General features: G+C 35.8%; 4 protein-coding genes and 1 pseudogene across 4 annotated transcripts; 4 read left to right on the top strand and 1 right to left on the bottom strand.

The window, feature by feature from the left end:
- Positions 1-283: 283 nt before the first annotated feature.
- Positions 284-2,536, top strand: LOC105977014 (serine/threonine/tyrosine-protein kinase HT1). The gene is made up of 5 exons (XM_088820201.1): positions 284-496; positions 592-885; positions 1,155-1,665; positions 1,938-2,080; positions 2,211-2,536. The coding sequence occupies exons 1-5, from the start codon at positions 284-286 to the stop codon at positions 2,400-2,402; spliced, it is 1,353 nt and encodes a 450-aa protein (XP_088676327.1). The 3' UTR covers positions 2,403-2,536.
- Positions 2,537-4,132: 1,596 nt separating this feature from the next.
- On the top strand, positions 4,133-5,236 carry LOC148772517 (mechanosensitive ion channel protein 10 pseudogene; annotated as a pseudogene).
- Positions 5,237-12,815: 7,579 nt separating this feature from the next.
- On the top strand, positions 12,816-14,215 carry LOC105977269 (mechanosensitive ion channel protein 10). The gene is made up of 5 exons (XM_013002575.2): positions 12,816-13,021; positions 13,091-13,211; positions 13,298-13,591; positions 13,679-13,881; positions 13,963-14,215. The coding sequence occupies exons 1-5, from the start codon at positions 12,816-12,818 to the stop codon at positions 14,213-14,215; spliced, it is 1,077 nt and encodes a 358-aa protein (XP_012858029.2).
- A 2,816-nt stretch (positions 14,216-17,031) lies between these two features.
- Positions 17,032-20,334, top strand: LOC105977012 (mechanosensitive ion channel protein 10-like). The gene is made up of 6 exons (XM_088812347.1): positions 17,032-17,277; positions 17,505-18,962; positions 19,063-19,183; positions 19,274-19,567; positions 19,653-19,855; positions 19,941-20,334. Exons 2-6 carry the CDS (start codon positions 17,524-17,526, stop codon positions 20,182-20,184), a joined length of 2,301 nt encoding a protein of 766 aa, XP_088668473.1. The 5' UTR covers positions 17,032-17,277; positions 17,505-17,523; the 3' UTR covers positions 20,185-20,334.
- Positions 20,335-21,095: 761 nt separating this feature from the next.
- ACL5 (S-adenosyl-L-methionine-dependent methyltransferases superfamily protein) lies at positions 21,096-23,624 on the bottom strand. The gene is made up of 9 exons (XM_013002553.2): positions 23,303-23,624; positions 23,082-23,148; positions 22,841-22,935; positions 22,593-22,695; positions 22,078-22,166; positions 21,741-21,973; positions 21,564-21,622; positions 21,321-21,457; positions 21,096-21,213 (listed from the first exon to the last, which is right to left on the bottom strand). Exons 1-9 carry the CDS (start codon positions 23,497-23,499, stop codon positions 21,135-21,137), a joined length of 1,059 nt encoding a protein of 352 aa, XP_012858007.2. The 5' UTR covers positions 23,500-23,624; the 3' UTR covers positions 21,096-21,134.
- Between the last annotated feature and the right edge of the window lie 101 nt (positions 23,625-23,725).

The raw sequence follows: 23,725 nt of genomic DNA, 5'->3' as shown, positions 1-23,725 counted from the left end.
ATGTCGAAATTGAATGAATTTTAATTATTCATATGTAATTAGTTAGTCCCACTTTCTTGATGAATTTTGTTAATACAGACCAGACCAACTTGGATGTAAAATACATGATGTAAAAGACATGAATATTCATCAAATTATCCGCCCAAAATTCTGTCCAATTATATTCAACACTCAAGCCTCTAACTAAACATATATATAAGATATAAGATAATATAATTTTGCCCTAATCTGCATATTCCCCCATCTCAATTTTCTTTTTTTATTCCTACTTGTAATAATAGACATGATTAGTGATAATGCAACGACTACCCCCGATGATAAAATCATTCCATTTAGCCCTAGCCGGAGAAAGGCTGCCACCACCGCGACCTCGTCTCGAGGCTTTTGTAGGCGGCTGAGCGACTGCATTGTTATGGGCCCCGCGGCTACATCAAACCGAGTCAAAATAGAGCGACGCACAATAGAATTCGATCAACGTTCTCATGATCAGGTACTTGTTACAAATATGATAAAAAAGTATATAAAATTGTTTACTTATAATTTAATTATGATCTGAAATATGTGATCTTTTTTTTTTTTTATGTAAAATAGAAGGTAGAGGAAATAGAAAGGGAGGTGCAAAAGGAGAGAGAGATGAAGGGAATGTACAAGGCAAGGCTAGAAAAAACACAAGTATTCCTTAAATACTGTCTTCAAGTAGCACAAGACAATGGATTCTTGGATCTCATACTAAACAACAATGATAACAAAAACCATGATTATTTTTCACTCTCTCCCTCCACTATCAGCAGCCCCCCACCCCCTTCTCCACCCCAATCCCACCCCCATCTTGCCCCCCTCATACATCAAGCCAAAGTCAATGGTTGGTATATCCACCCTCAAGAGGTTCTCTCTCTCTCTCTCTCTCTCTCTCTCTCTCTCTCTCTCTCTCTCTCTCTCTCATGAATGAATGAATGATACGATTACATTACAATAATGTATTGTCTTCTTTTCTTATTTTATTAGATTTTTTGCTTCCTAATTAATCCTTATTATAAGATGAGTAATATAATGAGAGGATGAAGATTTGTTAGGGTTTGTATTTTTCTTTAAATATTGCAAGGCAAAATCTACTTTAGGGTTCTTACAAATGATCATTATATAAATATGAACAGATTGAAATGATCCATCTGTCAGCACAAGGAAGCACCGCAGACATATACAGAGGAAAATGGAGAGGCGTCCACGTGGCAGTCAAATGCATGTACCCAGATTTCTTCCAGTCGAACGAAAACGGAGTAATCTTCTTCGGACAAGAAGTCGAAACCCTATCGAGACAGCGCCACCCGTTCGTGCTGCAGCTGATCGGAGCCTGTCTCGACCCGCCCGATAACTGCTGGATCGTTACCGAATTTCTGGCGACCAACTTGAAAGATTGGCTGCATGGACCTGGAAAAAGGAATAAGGAGAGAAAGATTCCGATTCCGCCGTTGAAAGACAGAATCGAAAAGGCGTTGGAGATTTCGCAAGCCATGCAGTATCTTCATGAGAGTAAGCCCAAGATTCTTCATCGTGATTTAAAGCCGAGTAACATTTTCTTGGACGATGCTTTGCATGTTAGGGTTGCGGATTTCGGGCATGCCTGTTATTTGACTGACGGAGAAAAGGCACTCACCGGAGAAACAGGTAGTACATTAAATAGAAATATTACACCGTGGATATATATTCGACGAATTAGATTCGAATTTGTAACTAATGAGTAAAATTCAAAAGTTCAGTTAGGAGTTTTGATCATTAAAATAGTAGTTTTTTTTGTGTTCATATATTGAGTTATTTGCCAATGGTTTTATTATAATACATAGAGAAATTTATGCTAATAAATTAAAATAGTTAAGGGATTAATTATATTATTGGAAACTCTATTAGTTTTAATTATATTGTTTGAATTATTGAGTTAGGTACATTTGTGTACATGGCCCCTGAGGTGATCCAATGTGGACCCTACGATGAAAAATGTGATGTGTATAGCTTCGGGGTGATTTTGAACGAGCTTATGTCGGGCGAGCATCCTTACATTCACACCGATTTTGGACCTTCTAAGGTTTGTTATGTACTTTTTTTTATTTATTACGTTTCATTTTGTCGAAATCTATTATGTATTATTACATTTAATTTGCTTGTGGTTTTGTTTTAATTTGTTATATATATTATGCAATATTATTTATGAACAGATAGCCCTGGAAGTGGCAGAAAATGGATTGAGACCAAGAATTGCTGAGCTGGACGATGAATTAATTGAAGCTGTGATTAATGATCTTATTAAAAGATCATGGGATCAAGATCCGACAGCTAGACCCGGTTTCTCTGACATCACATCCATTTTGAGTACTACTCACAAGAGATTTCATGGTATCCAAGAATGAATTACTTTTTCTTTTCTCCTTTTTTTTTTTTTTTATTTTTTTTATTTTTCATACTTTAGAATGAACTACCAATAATCAAATATTCGTTTACTTAGCAATTTCAAGGTTCTTGATTTTTTGGTCTTTGTAACAGTACCTGATGAGAATTTTATTTTGGTGGTTCATTACTTTTGTGCTAATTGTCCCAAAGTTTATGTTTTGATTTTAGTTATTTTCGTGTTTATGTTTACCAATATTTAACTTTTTCAGTATTTGGGATGTGATAAATGTCGATCGTTTCAGTTTTACTAATACAATTTTGACTTACAACGTGATTTTGGCTATTTTTTAGGATGAATTTGACAAAACTTAAAACACAAAATTTATAGTTCTTTAAGTTAGCTTTTTAGTCCAACTTGAATTACTAAGATTGGATGTCGGGTGAGAAAGATATGCATGAATCAATGAATATTGCACTCAATTTCGATAATTTGAGTTATCCAAAATTCAAAATGTAACTCATTCATGCATAAATTTGTCAACTGACATCTAATCTAGCCGATTCAAGTTGGATTAGAAAGCTAAGTCAAAGGACTACAATTTCCATGTTTTGAGTTTTGCCAAAATCAGACTGAAAAAAGGCCAAAATAACGTTCAAATTAAAAACAGTAATAGAAAAATTGAAATAACATTTAACATTTCAGTATACAACTACAAGCAGGATATATATGAGGAAAAAGTTAAATGTAAGATGTATACCAAAAAAATGATAATAATAATAGAGGATTCAGTACTACTTGACGGACAAGCAGAGTCTTTTGAAAAGATGTCATTGTTCTTGCTAATAAATGTCAGTTTGTAATAATTACAGAATGTGTTGCCATTTTGGTTGATATGTCATATGTCTGTGCATTATTTCAATTATATGTATTACTTGTCGTTTATAATGATTTAATATTGGTCGATTCGGCCGATAGTATTACTAATTATTGTAACTGTAATATTTTCAACACTTCTTTTTTTTTTGTTCGTTTATGTTAAAAATATAAAAATTAAATAATTCATCGATCCCAGAACTTAAATTTGATTAGTGGATAGTTATTTTATTTCACCAGGCGTATGATCTTATCTTATCGATATGTTTTAGGTCGATTTGGTCATATATTTTGTTTATTGTGATTTACAGCTCTTGTGTAATTTGCAGAGTTATTAAGGAAGAGTACTGAATTTAGCCAATACGCATTGAATTATTGCGAGTTTTTTTTTTTTTTGCTAGGTAAAAAAAAAACAAATAGGGAAAGAATATGATAGAAGATGGAGGGTGGGGTAGTGTTGAATTCTTTGCAGATGGTAATTGACAGATATTTGAAGTGAACACAGATATTGTTCGGGCGCCATTTTATTTGATTCTCAATTTCCACAACGAATTTTATTACTCTCTCTCTCTCTCTCTCTCTCTCTCTCTCTCTCTCTCTCTCTCTCTCTCTCTCTCTCTCTCTCTCTCTCTCTCTCTCTCTCTCTCTCTCTCTCTCTCAGCAGTCTTATCGAAGTCGATTCTTTGATCACTTAGTTTGAAAGCAAAAGCTTTAATATTTATATCAAATTCAATAATAATGTAGACAAGTGTAAACTACACACACTCCTGGAATTTTCTCAGAGTACTGTTACGGCGGCGATCGGCTACTCTTCCACGGCAATCAAGTAGGCCCTTTTTCTCTACTATCTTACAATTTTCAACGTCAATAATTAGTATGGTGGACAACCAGAGAAGGAAGGGTGACATCATCATCAACATACCCGACGACGATGAAAAAGATTCTAATTTTCCAATCCCATCATATCCTCCTCCAAATGATCGACGCCACAAACTTTCACTCGATGCACCGCATCGATTATCGAACGATTCGACATTTAGTCCCCGACAATCGGTGGCAAGGAGTTGCCCTTCGCCCGAAATCTCAAGGTTTAGTCCAAGCCCCATTAACTTTATGCCTCCCATAACTCGCGAAAAATCACTTTCGAGGCCAATTTACTCGAAGCCCAAATCAAGATTTGGTGAACCATCCATGCCTATTGATAGTAAGATACTTGAAGATGGAGCTTTAGTCGAAGATTACGCTGTCTCGTTTAGTCCATTAATCTCGTCACCGAATCGATTTGGTGGAGTTGATGAGGATAAAAAAACATACAAGAAAGTCAATAGTAGGAGATTGCTCAAGTGTAGGAAAGTGAAAACCAAGGTTTTGATCGAATGGTTTCTTTTTATTTTCATTACGGGGTGTTTGGTTATGAGTTTAACGGTCGATAAGTTCAAAAATTGTAGGATTTGGGGTTTGAGAATTTGGAGGTGGTTTATGCTTGTCTTGGTGACTATTAGTGGCTTGTTGTTTACCGAATGGTTGATGGATCTTGTCGTTTTATTGATCGAGTTGAACTACTTGCTCAAAAAGAAGTTGTTGTATTTCGTTTACGGTCTAAAAAAGAGCGTCCAAGTCTGTATTTGGTTGAGTTTGATCCTTCTCAATTGGGTTTTTATAATCGAAGAAGGGGTCAAACAATCCCGTTTAGCCGCTCGGGTTTTAAGTATCATAACGTGGACCATCGCTTCGTTGCTAATCGGCGCATTCCTATGGCTAGTGAAAACATTTCTGCTAAAGATACTAGCATCCACTTTCCACGTGAACACTTTCTTCGACAGGATTCAAGATTCCATATTCCATCAGTATATTCTCATGACTCTGTCGGGCCCGCCCGTTATGGAGTCGGTGAACATTATTATCGAAACGAGCAGCAGCAGGAATAATTCGAGGTCGTATGTTGTAAGAAAGGGAAGGGAGGGAAAGGGGAATTGTTAAGTGTGTATTTTTACACTTTATCGTATCTTTTTATTTGAGCTTTTGGTGTGTTTTAACGATAATTGGTGCTTAAAAAGTTGATTTATCGTATTTTAGGTACAAATTGAAGAATTGGAAAAGTATAGGGTCAAAACTGCAATTTTGGCGAAAATATGGGTCAAAACTGAAAATATCAAAATTCTGAAGAAACAATGCTGAGACCCCCGTCCCAGTTTTAGGCTAAATCATGGGACCCCCGTCCGAGACTCCGAAATTGCGCAGTAAAGGAATTTTAATTGCACAAGGAAACTGCCTTCTTCCCCAAGTTCTTCACCCTATATAAGACCAAGCCAAGCACACAATTGGGGATCTATCTTTTTACGCAATTTCAAGAGCAACAAAGCAATAACGAAGACGAAGAATTCGAAGACTCCAAGCAAAGATTTATCGTCTATGATTTATTTTATTTGCGTTTTTGATTTAATTATGAGTAGCTAAACTACTTATTTCTAGGATTTTATTTGGAACCCTATGTGGGATTTATGAACCCTTTTCTATGATTTTATGCAAGTTTTAATTCCGGATTATTTCTTCTACTTGTTTTATTAAGTGCATGAACTTGATCAACTTATGTGCTTTTATGTTATTGTTAATCGCATGAATCGGAAGATCGGGTTAATAATTAGAACTGTGGTAGAAGAGCCTTTGTGGTATTAACATAGGAATATAGTTAATATCTTAGGTAGCCATTATTGAGATTTGTGCTTAATGCTTTGTTCTAGAATTAATTGCATAGGAATATAGTAATTGAATCTAGAGTATTAGAATCGTAATACACGCGGAAGCGGGTTACGATTATTTTAGCATCTCAGGTTAATAATCCGGGTTAATTGCTTGCATAATTGAAGGAATTGGGGGAATAATAATCACATAGGGGGAAGAATAAAATCCTAGGCTTGTTTACTTTGATTAAATCTTCGTTTTAATTGCTTTCTTGTTTTTGTGTTTTTAATTGCTTTAGTTTAATTTAGTTTATTAATCCTTTTTCGACTGTGTAGGGTGGGCTTGATAACAATTGGTAGAATTTAGCGTCTAGGATTAGATAATTAAATATTCCCTGTGGGTTCGATATCCGGACTTTTAGTCCACTATATTACTTGTACGATACGTGCACTTGCGTGTAGGTTTTCGGCCAACAAGTTTTTGGCGCCGTTGCTGGGGAATATTTTAATTATTTATTTTATTCTAGCTCTAGATTTGAACAATTTTCACGATTCACCCATTTAATTTTTGTTTTATTTTATTTTTGTTTTAGGTACGGTGTATGTCTAGGAGACTCGATCTTGCTAGAGAACCGTTTGATCCCGAAATCGAACGCACTTTTCGAGCCGCTAGGCGACGTCAACGCGCAAACAATATAATGGAGGACGAAGAACGCAGAGCAGCGGGTAATTTACTCGGGGCCAACGGAAACCAAGTCCAAGACCCACCCCTTGAACTTCCATTACAGCCAGCAGATAGGCCACGGGCACTTCAAGACTACATAATCCCGACTCATGACGGATTCCGCCCGAGCATCCAATATCCACCCATTGAGGCGCACAATTTTGAGATCAAGCAAGGCCTCTTGACGATGCTCCAAAATAACGGGCTATTTAGCGGGTTGGCAGGTGAAGATCCCCATCTTCACATTGTCAATTTTCTAGATACCTGTAATTCTCACCGTCAAAACGGCGTTTCCCAAGAGGCGCTTCAATTAATTCTCTTCAAGCACTCTTTACAAGGAAGAGCTCGCCAGTGGTTGATGTCCCAAGCCCCCCACTCTATCTCGTCGTGGTCTCAACTCCTCAACCTTTTCATGAAAGTTTACAGCTCACCCGAGAAGGACGAGAGAATCCGACGAGAAATTCATAATTTTTTCCAAGAGCAAGGCGAGCAATTATACGAGGCATGGGAGAGATTTAAAACTCTTTTGCGGCAGTGTCCAACACATGGAGTCGAACAATGGCGGCAAATCCACATCTTCTACCAGGGGATCAACGAGAATGCACGAACCGTTTTAGATGCCTCAACCGGAGGTAATTTTATGAGTCAATCGATACCGGATGCATTTATCATGTTGGATCAAATTGCACAAAATCGGTTTGCTAAGTCAAGCGAAAGAACGGTTAGTGGAGCTAAGAAAATTCCCGGAGTGTTGGAGTTAGATGCAATTACGGCCCTTCAAGCTCAAGTGACCCAAATTGCTCAACAAAATCAACTCCTTCTGCAGCACATCAAAGCAAGTCCACCACAACAAGTCCAAGCAATCGATTCTCCATGTTGTGAAATTTGCGGTGGAAATCATTACACGCTCCAATGCCAACAAGATGTGGAGTCGCTCAACTACGTCAACAACGCGCCTCGCCAGTTCCAAAATCAAGGGTGGAGATCGCAAGGGCAATATGGAGGAAATCAACAAGGCCAAGGATATCAAAGACCTCCAGGCCAATTCCAAAATCAAGCCCCTCCTCAACAAAGCTATCAAGGCAACAATTCACCGGCCCAAAAATCAAACACGGAGGAGATATTGGCCCAATTCATAACCGCTACCCAAGCCTCGTTGCGAAATTTGGAGAATCAAGTCGCTCAATTAGCTTTGAATCAAGAGAACCGTCCGCAAGGAGCATTGCCATCGAATACGGAAGATCCTCGAAAGCAAAAGTTCGAGACGTGCCAAGCTATCGATTTCAAGATCGAGAAAAAAGAAGAAATTCAAGTCAATTCGCAAGCCACTGTAGCCGAATGGGTCGAGCCAATCCCATATCCACAACGATTACTAACGAAAAAGATCGAGGTCGAGACGTGCCAAGCAGTCACCTTGAGGAACGGCAAGAAATTGGAGGAAGCCCCACAAAAAGAGAAGAGAAACAAGGTAATCGAGAAGCCGAAAAAGAATGAGGAAAAAGAATCATCTTATGACGAGCCACCATCGACGGTGCCTTCACAAGTCCCTCCAATTCCTTATCCTCAAAAGTTTATAAAGAAGAAGCTCGACGCCGAATATCAAAGATTTTTGGACAAGTTGAAGGAAATTCGCATAAATATTCCTTTCATTGAAGCACTTCAAAAGATGCCAAAGTGGGTGAAGTTCCTCAAGGACCTCGTGAAGAAAAGTAAGAAATTGCAAGGGAACGAGATGATCCAACTCACGGAGCAAATTAGTGCAATTCTTACTCGGCCTCTTCCACAAAAACTCGGCGATCCAGGTAAGTTTACTATACCTTGTACTATAGGAGGTAAAAATTTTAGATCGCTCATTGATTTAGGTGCTAGCATTAATCTTATGCCGTACTCTACTTTTAAAAATCTTGGGTTAGGAGAAATTGAACCGACGGCTATAACTCTTCAATTAGCCGATAGATCTTTAGTTTACCCAAAAGGTATTTTAGAGAATGTGCTAGTGAAAGTCAATAAATTTATCTTCCCTGTTGATTTCGTTATACTTGATATAGATGAGGATAGGGAGATACCTCTTATCGTAGGGAGACCGTTTTTAGCCACGTCGAAAACTCTCATTGATTGTGCTAGTGGTGATCTTACAATGACTGTGCATGATCAAACAATCAAATTCAATGTTTTTAGTGCTAATAAAAATCCATGTGATAATAATGATTGTTTTGCTATTGAGCTTATGGATTTTACAAATAATGAAAAGTTTGATGTTTCGATATTGGACAATGGGAAAGCATCTTTGAGTGCAGGAGATGATGGCGGAAACGGGAATCGGACGGAGCAAGTTTATTTCATGGACTCACTTTTAAATCCTCCGAGAGAAAGTCATGCGAGTCGAGGTCTTAACGACGATGAGAATGCAAGGAAGATGTTGCCAACCAAAGGCTCGAGCAAGTCAAGAGAGAAGGATGAGTCAAGCTATTGTGGTCGTAAGGAGAAAATCAAAAAGGAATTGCACAAAGGACAATTGGTGTTATTGTGCAAATCCCGTCTTTGGTTATTTCCAAGGAAGCGCAAATCAAAGTGGTCGCGGCCGTTTATTGTCCAAGAAATTCTTCCTCACGAGGTGGTCAAAATAAAGGAGCGCGATTCAAATCGTACGTTCAACATGAAGCGGAGCCGGCTCAAATCGTATTGGGGAGCGAGTGAAGAATGCCAAGTGACCTCGGTCACTTTTGCTTGAAATTAAAGAAGCAACGTCCGGCTGAAGACTTTAAACTTAGCGCTTCTCGGGAGGCAACCCGATTTTTATTGTTTTTCGTAGTTTTCTTTAATTTTTCGTTTCGTTTTTTATTGTCATAGGCATGCAATCTAATTAATTTATTTGAATTTTAATTTTCAGGGTCGAAAACATGGTCAGGGGGTCGAGACGGCCGTCCGAAATTGCAAGCAAAATCCCGGATGGCCGTCTGGGAAACAGAACGATCAAATCGTCATCTCTGTCCATGGGACGGCCGTCCCAAAAATAGGTGTAAATGTGGGACGGCCGTCCCACAACCAGTAACAGGAAAAAAATCTCGGACGGCCGTCCGAAAATCAGCACAAAACCCGGGACGGCCGTCCGACTATTTTTGGGGCGTTTTAACTTAAAAAAATTCGATTTTCTCCCCCATTATTTCCTAAACCCTCCTCTTTCCTTCTCTCAAACTCTCACACACAAAAGGAAGCTTGAGAATCAAACAAAATTCTCCAAAATCTACTCTTTCAAGGCACGCCCACAAGGTGTTCGACAATTTGCTCCAACCAAATTTTGAGTTCGGTTGTCAACCAATTCGCACCGAATCTATTCCAACCTCTCTCCCAACTTTCTCGTCCAACAAAAGAAGCCGCACGAGTGAAGCTTCATCTTCTAAAGGCAAAGGAAAAGGAAAGAAAAGTGCCACCAAACAACGATTCCTCTTCCAAAGCCGCTCCTCAAGCCCGAGACGACCCCGAAACCTCGAGCTCCCGTGCCGATCGACGACTCCCAAAGAAGATGGAGCGAGAGAGATTTCCGATGATGAGGAGCGTGAGAGAGCTAGGTAGGAGCACCCCGATCACATCGACTCCGAATAAATCAGGTGTTTTCTATCCTTAAAACTTTGTGCTAATTTCGTTGAGGGCAACGAAAATTTTAAGTTTGGGGGTGAAAAACATGTTTTTGTGCTTATTTTTTGTTTTAGTTTGCATGCATTAGGTTTTATTTCATTTTTATTGTTTTTCTCATTTTTCCGAAATATAAAAAAAAAAAAAAAAATTTGCTTGAGTCGAATGCATCGATGATTTATGATGATGAGAGATGATCAATGTTTGATGATGAGATTTCTTGTTTTGTGTGATAAGGATTTGATGTTTGTTTAGCTTTCGATTCAACGGGACTTAGAAGCGAATTATTGCTAGGAATCACATTTTGTGCATTGCTTTAGTTGAATGTTTTGTATTTTAAATTTGGAATTAATTTGTGCTAGATCATGCTATGTTCGGTTTTAAGACTCACCGTAGGAAATTTATGATACGAAGTATTGAGTAGTGAGTGATTTGGGATATGATTTGGGCCTTCTTTGAACCGTTTGAGCCTTTCAAGCCGACCTTTTTATCGAAATTATCCTTAGAACCTTGTTTTGAGCCTCGGAGAAAAGGTGTTCTTTCTTTTAGCCAATGTGTAAGGTAGAATAGGTGGAGATTCTTGAAAAAATTATCCCTTGGAGTTCGGTCGAAAATTTTATAAGGTCCTTCTTCTTCTTCGAAAAAAAAAAAAAAAAGAAAAAAAAAAAAAAGAAAAGAAAGAGAGAAAAAGAGAAGAAGAAGAGACTAGAAGGGAGAAATAAGGACTAGTTGTTGAATTATTTTTGAAAACTCGATCCATTGCCTCAAAAGCAAAAGTGGAGACTTTTGAACTTTTGTGAATCGAGTTTATTAAAGTCCGTAGAGGTGAATTCATTGTTTCAAACGCCTATCTTTCAAATTTTGGCGTAATCACCTAAATTCAAGAAGAATAGCCACACATACCCATATTTCCTACCTCGAACCAAAGAGCCTAACAATTGAAAGCCACAAAGCCCCAATGATCCCAATAGCTTAATGTTCGATATTAGTAGAGTAGAATAATTTGGTGAGTATTTGGAGTCAAGCATATGCATGTAAGTATAAATTCTTTCTATCTTTAATTTGCAAATATTGGATGCTTGAAGCAATTGTATGAATTGTGGTTTTCGGTAATGGTGAGTGACTAAGTGTTGTTGAATTTTGAGCTTGCGAATGCCTAAGAATTGTCATTATAATTACAAGTTCTGAGAACGTGAAGTTGATCATTGATCTATGTGATGAGATGTTATCGTTGAGTTATTTGCTTATTGGTAAATTTTGCTTGAGGACAAGCAAAAGTTCAAGTTTGGGGGTGTGTTAAGTGTGTATTTTTACACTTTATCGTATCTTTTTATTTGAGCTTTTGGTGTGTTTTAACGATAATTGGTGCTTAAAAAGTTGATTTATCGTATTTTAGGTACAAATTGAAGAATTGGAAAAGTATAGGGTCAAAACTGCAATTTTGGCGAAAATATGGGTCAAAACTGAAAATATCAAAATTCTGAAGAAACAATGCTGAGACCCCCGTCCCAGTTTTAGGCTAAATCATGGGACCCCCGTCCGAGACTCCGAAATTGCGCAGTAAAGGAATTTTAATTGCACAAGGAAACTGCCTTCTTCCCCAAGTTCTTCACCCTATATAAGACCAAGCCAAGCACACAATTGGGGATCTATCTTTTTACGCAATTTCAAGAGCAACAAAGCAATAACGAAGACGAAGAATTCGAAGACTCCAAGCAAAGATTTATCGTCTATGATTTATTTTATTTGCGTTTTTGATTTAATTATGAGTAGCTAAACTACTTATTTCTAGGATTTTATTTGGAACCCTATGTGGGATTTATGAACCCTTTTCTATGATTTTATGCAAGTTTTAATTCCGGATTATTTCTTCTACTTGTTTTATTAAGTGCATGAACTTGATCAACTTATGTGCTTTTATGTTATTGTTAATCGCATGAATCGGAAGATCGGGTTAATAATTAGAACTGTGGTAGAAGAGCCTTTGTGGTATTAACATAGGAATATAGTTAATATCTTAGGTAGCCATTATTGAGATTTGTGCTTAATGCTTTGTTCTAGAATTAATTGCATAGGAATATAGTAATTGAATCTAGAGTATTAGAATCGTAATACACGCGGAAGCGGGTTACGATTATTTTAGCATCTCAGGTTAATAATCCGGGTTAATTGCTTGCATAATTAAAGGAATTGGGGGAATAATAATCACATAGGGGGAAGAATAAAATCCTAGGCTTGTTTACTTTGATTAAATCTTCGTTTTAATTGCTTTCTTGTTTTTGTGTTTTTAATTGCTTTAGTTTAATTTAGTTTATTAATCCTTTTTCGACTGTGTAGGGTGGGCTTGATAACAATTGGTAGAATTTAGCGTCTAGGATTAGATAATTAAATATTCCCTGTGGGTTCGATATCCGGACTTTTAGTCCACTATATTACTTGTACGATACGTGCACTTGCGTGTAGGTTTTCGGCCAACAGGAATCGAAAGAGAGAGTATATCGACATCAATAAACTTCATCAGATGAAGCAAGAGAAGGTCTCTGCTTGGACGATGAAGATGTTGGTCGACGTTATACATAATTCGGGTTTGACCACTCTTTCGAACGCGATTGACGAGAGTGTGTACGATGGAGGAAACGGACAAAAGGATAAAGAGATCACTAATGAAGAGGAGGCAATTTCTGCTGCCTATCACATTTTCAGACATGTTGCTAAGCCTGGTTGCAAGTGAGAAACAATTTTTTATTTTTCAATATTATATATTAAATATTAATCTTGTATTTATTTAACTTGCAGGTACATTGATGAAATGGATATAAGCAGATTCATGATCAAAGAAGAGGTGGAGATTGTTTTTCTGATGATCGACTTGGCCGAAACTCGACAAATTGATCGAAAAACTTTCACAGACTGGGTGGTAATATATATTATCCCAATCTTGTTATATTGAAAAATTGGGATTTATATTTTCAATATTTTCTTGATTTGGTTATTTATGTGCAGGTGAAGGTTTACAAAGGTCGAAAAGCGTTGGCTCATGCACTGACGGACACGAAGACAGCTGTCAAACAATTGAACAAGCTCGTAACCGGGATTTTGATTGTTATAATGATAATAGTGTGGCTTTCGTTGACTGGAATAGCAACCACGAAAGTGCTTGTTTTGCTCTCTTCGCAGCTCGTTCTTTCGGTTTTCGTGTTTGGTAACACTTGCAAGACTATTTTTGAAGCTATTATTTTTGTTTTTGTAATGCACCCTTTTGATGTCGGGGATCGTTGTGTCATCGATGACGTTCAGGTAATTTCCACGAACATCCGGCTTGGTTGTTTGTTTTATGTTCACTCTACTTATCGGTTTTTTATTTTATTTGAATAATTTATACAGATGATCGTGGAAGAAATGAATATCTTGACAACCGTGTTTCTGAAATACGATAACGAGAAGATATACTATCCGAACTCTGTTTTGTGTACAAAACCAATTAGCAATTTCTATAGAAGCCCCGATATGGGGGATTCAGTCGAGTTCTCGATTGATTTCAATACGCCATTGGAGAAGATAGGTGCTTTAAAGGAAAAAATCAAGAAGTGAGTTCATTTTTATTCGAATACGATGTACCATATTCGATATTTTTATTTATTAATTGCGTTTCGTTGTATAATTTGCAGGTATCTAGAGAAAAATCCACAGCATTGGCATCCAAATCACAGTGTGGTAGTGCATGAGATTGAAAACGTAAACAAGATCAAAATGGGGCTTTACATCAACCACACGATGAATTTTCAAGACTATCGGGAGAAAACCAGACGTAAAACTCAAGTGATTCTCGAAATGAAGAGAATTTTCGAAGAGCTGAATATTAGATATGATCTTCTTCCTCAGCATGTACACCTTCTCGACTCGAAAAGGGCGTTTTCGTAATCTTGATAGCCATAAAATGTTAATAAAATTTCATATATATATCATAGATATTGCAATTTGTTTAGTGGTTCTTGAAAATCCTTTAGACCAGTTATTAACTTATTATTGTCATTTGCTATGAAATATAAATTGTGTATCTTCTGCCTAAAATCAAATGTTAATAAAATAAATAATTATTAAATTACAAACTCATTTTAATATCACAAAATGTTTGGTTGTCTGGCCCATTAAATTAGAATAATGGGCTGATCAGATGCATGCGTAGATTATTATTTCACACTTATGGGCTTGTTCGAGAAAATATCAGACAATAGCAAGAAACGTGTCTTATTATAATAATAATAATTATAATAATAATAATAATAATTATTATTATTATTATTATTATTAGGGGTGATAATAAATGTGAGAGTAAACTCGAGCACCACTAGGCCACTAGCTTGATCGACATGACAATAAAACTGTTCCTTCTCCAATCTCTATCACAAATTGACCTGCCGCTGCCGCCATTAATTATTAATATTTTATTTTTGATAAATATTAATTATTAATATTTAATACAGTATGAATAAAATAAAACCCATTAAATAATTTGCTTGGCTTCGGGGAGTAACAATAAATATCCAAGATTTTGTATTCGTAGTCCAATGGGGGCCTCAGATTTGGCTGTGTTGTTTCATGCACCACACAACTACACAAATTACTCTACATTATTATTAGTTGATTTTTTTTTTTATTATTATTTTATATAAATAATTATAAGTTGAAATTGACCTTTCAAGACAATGATACAAATATAAAATAATGTACTTTCATCTTTGACCACGCATTTTCCAATTGGGACAGTTTTAATTATTTAGGTGTGGACTCGATATATATTATTTTAACAAGGAAAAATAATATTTATTTGGAAATTGAAATTTAAAGATTAATTTAATGGATGTTGTGTTGTGTCAAGCTTTGGCCCAAGAGGTTCTGCTAAGCTCTTTTAAATGTAGCCCAACTTCAGAGTTTAATAAGTAATGATTGCATCATTATTCTAACATTTAATTCATGCCCGAAATACATATCATAAATAAATAATAATAATAATAATAATTAAAAATAAAAACACTAGTTTATGTCCGAAATTCTTGGATAAGTAATGATTGCGTGATTATTTTAAATTTAATTTTTGATTATATACTTAAATTATGTATAGTGTATACTTAAATTATGATTCACATAATATAATACTTATATATAAGTTAAAATAAAATATTAATACCTTATAACATAATTATGATGCAAAAGTTTACATTATCGATAAATTATGTATTTAGAAAATAGTAACATTTATAAATATAGTAGGAATGACCATGGGGCGGGTAAGGCACGGATTTTGGAAAAACCGCACCCGCCACACTAGCAAAATTTATCACCCGCTCCACGACCCGTAAAAAATATTTATTTATTAAATTTATAATTTATTTAATTAAAATGTCTTTATAAATTAGATTGTATAATATAAAAAAATATAAAAATATAAAAATTAAAAATAAAAATATATAAACAGGTTGGATACGAGCGAATAAGAGTGTCTACGTTCAAAACATGTACCCGCTCCATACATGCTACGAGTGATATTTTTAAAACTCGTACACGCGTTATTAGCTAATGGGTCGGGTATTACTCGGTAATTCCGAGGACGGGCAGAGCAGTTATCCGGTGGGGCGGGATAAATTGTCCCTAAAATATAGGGTGAGGGTGAACCCAAAGTAGAAGGAAAATTAAAGAGGAAAGAATAGAGAAGAAGAAGAAGAAGAAGAAGAAGAAGAAGAAGGAGGAGTTGAATTTTTGGCAGAGAGTGATGGGGCTGGGGACAAGAAAATTAAGTGGACAGGGATATTATTTAATTATTTAATTATTTAATTATTTATTTATTTATTGTTAGGTTGTGACTTTTCACTTTTCCTCAATTAATTTTTGGATTCTCAGATCCCGACAAAATTACAAAATCTTTCCAAAATTCATTTTCCTACAAACTTGTGAGGTGAGAAAAAGGGAATCATACTATTTCAAGGACTACAAAACAAATCGAATGTAAAAAGTCGATTTAAAAAATATCACTTATATACTTCAAGCCATACAATTTTTTTATCATGCACTTAAATACTTTATATACAAAATTATTTACATTTTTTTATATCAATTAATATTAAAGACATATCATTTAAATATTGTAATAGTATTAATCCTAGGGTTAAATTAACTTAAAGCTAAACTAGTATTAAAGCATATATTAAAATGCAAATAGATTAAATTAAACTAATTTAAATGGAAACCAGACTTATTTTAAACCCAAATTACAAAATAAAAATGGAACCTACTTATAACCATAAACATAACTATATTTTACTTACGTAAACATGCATATATTTTAAATTAAACCTAAATATAATTAAGGAAAATTTGAGAAATTATACTAGGTAAAAAAGGTGCACTAATTCCATTATTTCTAAAATTCGATAAAGTTGACAACATTTACATCTATAAATTGAACTCTCTTGTGTTGTGTAGGATCCATAATAAGCATTTGCTCTCTCTCTCTCTCTCTCTCTCTCTCTCTCTCTCTCTCTCTCTCTCTCTCTCTCTCTCTCTCTCTCTCTCTCTCTCTCTCTCTCTCTCTCTCTCTCTCTCTCTCTCTCTCTCTCTCTCTCTCTCTCTCTCTCTCTCTCTCTCTCTCTCTCTCTCTCTCTCTCTCTCTCTCTCTCTCTCTCTCTCTCTCTCTCTCTCTCTCTCTCTCTCTCTCTCTCTCTCTCTCTCTCTCTCTCTCTCTCTCTCTCTCTCTCTCTCTCTCTCTCTCTCTCTCTCTCTCTCTCTCTCTCTCTCTCTCTCTCTCTCTCTCTCTCTCTCTCTCTCTCTCTCTCTCTCTCTCTCTCTCTCTCATATAAAATTCAATAATGTAGCAAATAATGTATAGTACGTACACACAGTATAAGCTAAGTGCTGGATTATTTTTCTGAGATTGAATATACGACGGCCACCCACCGTACCGGCTTCTCTTTCTACGTCAATCAAAGGTACGTAGGCCCTTTTTTCTATTCTCTTACCATTTTTTAACGTCACTGTGTACGTACTTACGTACGTTTATCTCTCATAATAAAGAAACAGGAAAACAAGTTTGTTCATTTAAACTAATTGTGTTTATGTGCATTTGTATATCTATCTATATATTTTAACATTAATTCTGTAACTTCCACAATTGCATGTGTACGTACGTTTGTGTGATTCTGATTTTTTTTGACAGGCATCATTGATCTATATTAATGGATAGTATTGCAAATATTAAATTAGCAGCTCCAAATGTAAGCATGGCGGACAGCAGCCAGCTGAGAAAGATGGGTGCTGACGTCATCATCACCATTCACGACAATGGAAAAGATTCCAAATTCCCAATAATTCCAGATTCCCCTCCAAATGATCGAAACCACAAACTCTCACTCGAGTCGAACGATTCGACTCGAAAATCGGTGACGACAAGGAGTTGCCCTTCCCCCGAAATCTCAGGGTTCTGTCCAAGCCCCATTCATCCACCAAGAACCCCAAGAAATCTCAATCTCACACGTGTGAAATCATTCTCAAGGTCAGTCCACTCTAAACCCAAATCAAGATTCGGCGAACAATCAATCCCTATCGAGAGTACCATACTCGAAGATGGTGCATTAGTCGAAGACTACGCTATCGCGTATAGCGATAGTGTTAGGGAAACTAATCATAGAGCCGTGTTTTTTAGTAGTCCGAAAACACCGTTTATTTCTTCGCCGCCCGGTCGATTCGGAGAACTCGACGAGGATGAAGAAATATACATGAAAATCAGGTGTAGGAGGAAAATCAGGTTTTGGAATGTGAAAACTAGGGTTTTGATTGAGTGGCTTCTCTTTCTTTTCATTATGGGGTGTTTGGTTGTAAGTTTAACGGTCGATAAATTCAAAAATTGGAGGATTTGGGATTTGAGGATTTGGAGGTGGTTTATGCTTGTTTTGGTCACTTGTAGCGGCTTGTTATTTACCGAATGGGTAATGCGTTTCGTCGTTTTATTGATCGAATTAAACTACTTGCTCCGAAAAAAAGTTTTGTACTTCGTGTACGGTCTTAAAAAGAGCGTCCAAGTTTGTATCTGGTTGGCTTTAGTGCTTCTCAATTGGGTTTTTTTAATCGAAGAAGGGGTCAAACAATCGCGCGTGGAAGCTCGGATTTTGAGCTTCATCACATGGACAATCGCTTCGTTGCTAATCGGTGCATTTTTTTGGCTACTGAAAACTTTGTTGCTAAAAATTCTAGCGTCTTCGTTTCATGTCAACACTTTCTTCGATAGGATCCAAGATTCCATATTCCATCAGTATATTCTGATGACTCTTTCCGGTCCACCGTTTATGGAGCCCGCGAATATTGTGGTTGACAAAATCGGGAGTATGAGTAAATCGAACTCGTATATTGCGAGAAAGGGGAAAGAAGATATGGAGAATCTTAAGAGGAAGGAGTTTATTGATATAAATAAACTTCATCAGATGAAGCAAAATAAAGTCTCTGCTTGGACTATGAAGATGTTGGTCGACGTTATACATAATTCCGGTTTGACGACTCTTTCGAATGAGATCGACGAAATTAATGGCGACGAAGAAATGGATAAAGAGATTACTAATGAAGAGGAGGCAATCGCTGCCGCCTATCACATTTTCCGACACATAGCTCAGCCTGGTTCGAAGTAAGCGAATTTTTTTTCTAACAAAAATCCATCTTTTTTAATTAAAATTTGATTTTTTTTTTGATATATAATGTAAAATAATATTGTATTAAATTTGTAGGTACATTGATGAACTGGATTTAAGCAGATTCATGATTAAAGAAGAGTTGGAGATTGTTTTTCCGATGATTGACGTGGCTGAGACAGGGCGGATTGATCGGAAAACTTTAACTGATTGGGTGGTATATATTACTCGATAATCAATCTTTTTTTTTTTTTTTGTATTTTGTTATAAATGTCAACATTTTCTTGATTTGGTTATGTATGTGCAGGTGAAGGTTTACAAAGGTCGAAAAGCGTTGGCTCATGCTCTGACGGACACGAAGACAGCTGTCAAACAATTGAACAAGCTTGTTACCGGGATTCTGATTGTTATAATGATAGTATTGTGGCTTTCATTGACTGGAATAGCAACCACCAAAGTGCTTGTTTTGCTCTCTTCGCAGCTCGTTCTTTCGGTTTTCGTGTTTGGTAACACTTGCAAGACTATTTTCGAAGCTATTATTTTTGTCTTTGTGATGCATCCTTTTGATGTTGGGGATCGTTGTGTTATCGATGGCGTTCAGGTAATTTCCACGAAAATCGAGCCTCATTGTTTGTTTGAGTTAATTAATTATAGTCATACAAAAAAATATATTTTTTTTTTGACAGATGATTGTGGAGGAGATGAATATATTGACTACGGTCTTTCTGAGATACGATAACGAGAAGATATACTATCCGAATTCTGTTTTGTCTGCAAAACCAATTAGCAATTTCTATAGAAGCCCCGATATGGGGGATTTGGTTGAGTTCTCGATCGATTTCAAGACTCCATTGGAGAAGATAGGCGCTTTGAAGGAAAAAATTAAGATGTGAGTTAATTTTTATTCGAAAATATATGATACCATATTCGATTTTTTATAATTCATTAAGTGTGTTTCATTGGGTGATATGCAGGTATCTAATGAATAATCCACAGCATTGGCATCCAAATCACAATGTTGTAGTGAAGGAGATTGTAAATGTGAACAAGATAAAGATGGGGCTTTATATCAACCACACGATGAACTTTCAAGACTACGGAGAAAAAAGCCGACGAAAAACTCAAATGATTCTCGAAATGAAGAGAATATTCGAAGAGCTTAATATTAGATATGATCTTCTTCCTCAGCAAGTACATCTTCTTGATAAAGATCATTAATTTTGGAAATAAATGAATATGCAGTTGTGTTAATGTATTAATTAGTACTTGTTGAGAATGTTCAGACAAGTTCTTGTTCAATTCATCTGATCATATTCAAATAAGTGTAATTTATGGCGAATGAATTTTAATCAATGTGTTCACGTGATCGAATTGAATTTAATTTCAAGTATCAAGTGGCTACCCCTAAAAAGGGACCCAAAAAATATAGGGCGAATTATTGTCTTACAAGTGGTGTCAAATGTAGCTACCGAATGAGGGGTTATTTGAAAAGCAATACATAGTTGATGGACTGATTGCAATTATCTAAATAAGATCAGTTTTTTTGTAATTTGAACTTACCTTAAGGGGTGGCCGTAATTTTCACAAAAATAGAAGGGAATATATTTTTGTCCCTTTTCCTTTTTTTCCTTTTATAGAAAGAATATATTCCTGTCAAATGGTGAATAACGGCTAGGGGCATGCCACGTTGGATCTAACTTGGATGCCGCCATGTCAGCAAAAGATCTCTCATCTCGCAATTTAATTTTCCATGCATGCATAGAAAAATGGGCCGACCCGTATGTTGTGGCCCATTAAGTAATGGGTTTATCGGATCCAAATATAGATTATTGCTCTACACTTTTGGGCTTGCATAGGTACAAAATTGAAAATTCCAAGAAAAATGTATTGTCATATGAAAATTAGTTAATTGCACCAGTTTGTTAAAGCCAAATTGGAAATATATAATTAACAGAAAGCTTCAACAATCCTCAACATTTTTCTTAGGATTACATTACATATTCCGACAACTTTTGTACTGTCTTAAACCCAATTAATTAATTAATAGCTTCCAAACAGTAATTGCTTACATTTCATTAATTAAACAACTCTGTTTTCTATTCATTCCATAGTCTTTTTTTTGGGGGGGGGGACAGTTTGTTCTCTTCAAATTCTGTACACGAGTCGACTCAAATCCGATATGCTACGCCCTGGCCGTGGATAAACCTCGCGTCATCCTCCGCGTACACGTGACTCTCGTTTTTCAACCTGAACCATAAATAACAAATTTATCTAAATATTTTCTTCGAGATGTGTTACGTACTAAGATTTTCGACCAAATTATAATTTATTTATTTTGAAAATCGAAGACTTACGTTTTGGCAACAGTCTTATTCAAAATGGTGGATGAAACAAAAGTAGCACCATTCAAGTACAAGAGTTCCCCATCAATTCTTTCTGCAATCTTCTTATCCATTTTTCCAGCTTCAATGCAGAGTGGCTGATCAGAGGCCTGTTTAATTATATTAATCCATTATTTAATTATTAGATATATATAATCCATACAATTAATTAATTCGGAGAACATAATAATTAATAATCAAACATCTAATACTTACAATAACCCATCCCCACGTATCAGCGAAAGACGGCACATGAGCCGTGTAAGCACGAACATCTGTACGTTCACACATATTATATATCGAAATCACAAGATGAAATAATCGATCAAATAGTTTCATATTTAATTAATTAATGAACAAGATATATAGAGATATGAATGAATAATAACTTACACTTGAAAACATGTTTAATAGTGTTGTAGATTGAGGAGAAAACCTCCTTGTGGGTGAATACACCGGCGGGCCCAGCCTGAGTAACGAAGATGCCGTTGGTATTGAGCTTCGGTTTAAGAATATTTTCGTAAAATGATTTCGTGTAGAGTTGATAGCAAGGCCCTCCTTCAACTGGATCTGCTAAATCTCCCACTATTATGTCATATTTTTCCTTCCTTTTTTCCAGCTCAGCTCTTCATCATATATACACTCAAATTAGTTATTATTGCCATATATATATAATTAACCGGCTTTAATTTATTACGTAAATTATAAAACATTATTAATTAATCCATACTTGGCATCATTGATCACTAAATCCAGCTTCGTGTTACGGAAAGCCTCGTGGTTCGCTGTGAGATGCTTTCTACAGAAATCAACAACCTCCTGTTGCATTGAGTGGCAAAAGGATTATTTGGTAATTTCCTAAATCCATGCAGAAACATGCATTTTGATATTGGAATATATATATAATATAAAGTAATAGAAGGCTCTAAGCAAACAAAAGGACAACCTACCTACAAAAGAGATTTTATGTTCCCCTAATTTAATCCAACCTTATCAGGATTAAGGTTGTCAATAAAAGTGGCAAACAGGGCAAAAACATTTTTATTTTATTTCTTAATTTATTTTTTCAAAAAGCACCGCTCGTGTAGGTGCCGATAATTGGGCGCATTTAACGAAATAAACGAATACAAAGGGTACACGTAAAAAATGCAATATAAATATTCCAATCATTGCGAAAAAGAATTAATTCTTGTAAATGCATTATTACTGTAGACATAATGTGTATAGATAGAGATATGTATATACCTGATCGATATCGCACATGACGACTTTCTCAATGGATTTGTGCCTCAGTGCTTCCCTAGCGGCGGACCCTTCACCACCACCCATTATAAACATTGTTTTTGGGCTGTGATCATATCGATACAATATTATGAATATATATATATACATGATACGTATAGTGTACGTGCATGTGCCATAACGATTAAATAGAGTAGATACGAAGCGTGCTAATTAAGATACATATACATATATGTATGTGAAGGACTTACTTGGGGTGACATAAGAGTGGGGGATGAATCAAACATTCATGATAAATAAATTCATCAACTTCAGCACTCTGCATCTTCCCATCTATCACCAAAACCTGCACAAATTAAATTAAACATAACTAAATTTATTACTAATTAATTACACCAACATCAATATAATCAATTACTTATGCATGTATCCCTAATTATATAAATAACAAAATAAGTATGTAAATTAGGTGGTACATGTTGGATTACGTACCTTCCCGAAATGTTTGGTGTCCAAAAGAGCTATGTCTTGGTACTCACTAGTTCCTTTGTGCAGTACTCTGCGAGAAGATGAAGGGGCATAACTGTCATTTTACTCTTCCGTTCTTTTAGATATATAAAATTGAGTTTCATATTATACAAAAATTAATTTATATATACCCGGCCTCCAAAAAACAAATATATATATATATATATATATTATGTATAAATTACCTGTTCAAAGCAAAAGACCACTTGAGATGAACATCAATCTCTTCTTCAAACCAAGAATCTTCTTCTTCTTCTTGTTGTTGTTGATGATGATGAACAAGAAGATCATTTTGCTGAATGATCATATTATTGTGATTTGTTTCGAAATGCACATTTGAGAAACCATTGTTGTAAGCTAAGAATTCAACTGCTTCACCCATTATATTATATTCTTTCTTCTTCTTCACTACTTACAATTATAATTACCTACACACAATGAAAGAAAGCGTATGATATAAACTTCAAAGTTTTTGGAAGTGAGTTTGAAGTAGTAAATGTGATACTCTTTTTATAGGCATCCAAAAGTGTGCAACGTATCCCATTTTTTGTCCTTTTCTCACATGTCTAGTCATCAGACACACCCAAAGTTTTTTTTTTTTTTTTTTA

Source organism: Erythranthe guttata, chromosome 1, assembly GCF_056151865.1.
Source record: "Erythranthe guttata isolate IM_541 chromosome 1, IM_541, whole genome shotgun sequence".
NCBI lineage: Eukaryota > Viridiplantae > Streptophyta > Magnoliopsida > Lamiales > Phrymaceae > Erythranthe > Erythranthe guttata.
Note: the sequence above shows the minus strand (reverse complement) of the source record. Positions and strands in the feature narration are given on the sequence as shown.

Excerpts from the sequence above, each read along its gene's own strand:
- LOC105977014 (XM_088820201.1), top strand. The coding sequence starts at position 284 with ATGATTAGTGATAATGCAACGACTACCCCCGATGATAAAATCATTCCA. Across the intron at positions 497-591 it reads GTTCTCATGATCAGGTACTT|AAGGTAGAGGAAATAGAAAG; the intron begins GTTACAAATATG and ends TATGTAAAATAG. Across the intron at positions 2,081-2,210 it reads CCGATTTTGGACCTTCTAAG|ATAGCCCTGGAAGTGGCAGA; the intron begins GTTTGTTATGTA and ends ATTTATGAACAG.
- LOC105977269 (XM_013002575.2), top strand. The coding sequence starts at position 12,816 with ATGAAGCAAGAGAAGGTCTCTGCTTGGACGATGAAGATGTTGGTCGAC. Across the intron at positions 13,022-13,090 it reads GTTGCTAAGCCTGGTTGCAA|GTACATTGATGAAATGGATA; the intron begins GTGAGAAACAAT and ends TTTAACTTGCAG. Across the intron at positions 13,592-13,678 it reads GTGTCATCGATGACGTTCAG|ATGATCGTGGAAGAAATGAA; the intron begins GTAATTTCCACG and ends TAATTTATACAG.
- LOC105977012 (XM_088812347.1), top strand. The coding sequence starts at position 17,524 with ATGGATAGTATTGCAAATATTAAATTAGCAGCTCCAAATGTAAGCATG. Across the intron at positions 18,963-19,062 it reads ATAGCTCAGCCTGGTTCGAA|GTACATTGATGAACTGGATT; the intron begins GTAAGCGAATTT and ends TTAAATTTGTAG. Across the intron at positions 19,856-19,940 it reads TTGAAGGAAAAAATTAAGAT|GTATCTAATGAATAATCCAC; the intron begins GTGAGTTAATTT and ends GGTGATATGCAG.
- ACL5 (XM_013002553.2), bottom strand. The coding sequence starts at position 23,499 with ATGGGTGAAGCAGTTGAATTCTTAGCTTACAACAATGGTTTCTCAAAT. Across the intron at positions 22,936-23,081 it reads ACACCAAACATTTCGGGAAG|GTTTTGGTGATAGATGGGAA; the intron begins GTACGTAATCCA and ends TAATTTGTGCAG. Across the intron at positions 21,623-21,740 it reads TATTAAACATGTTTTCAAGT|ATGTTCGTGCTTACACGGCT; the intron begins GTAAGTTATTAT and ends GTGAACGTACAG.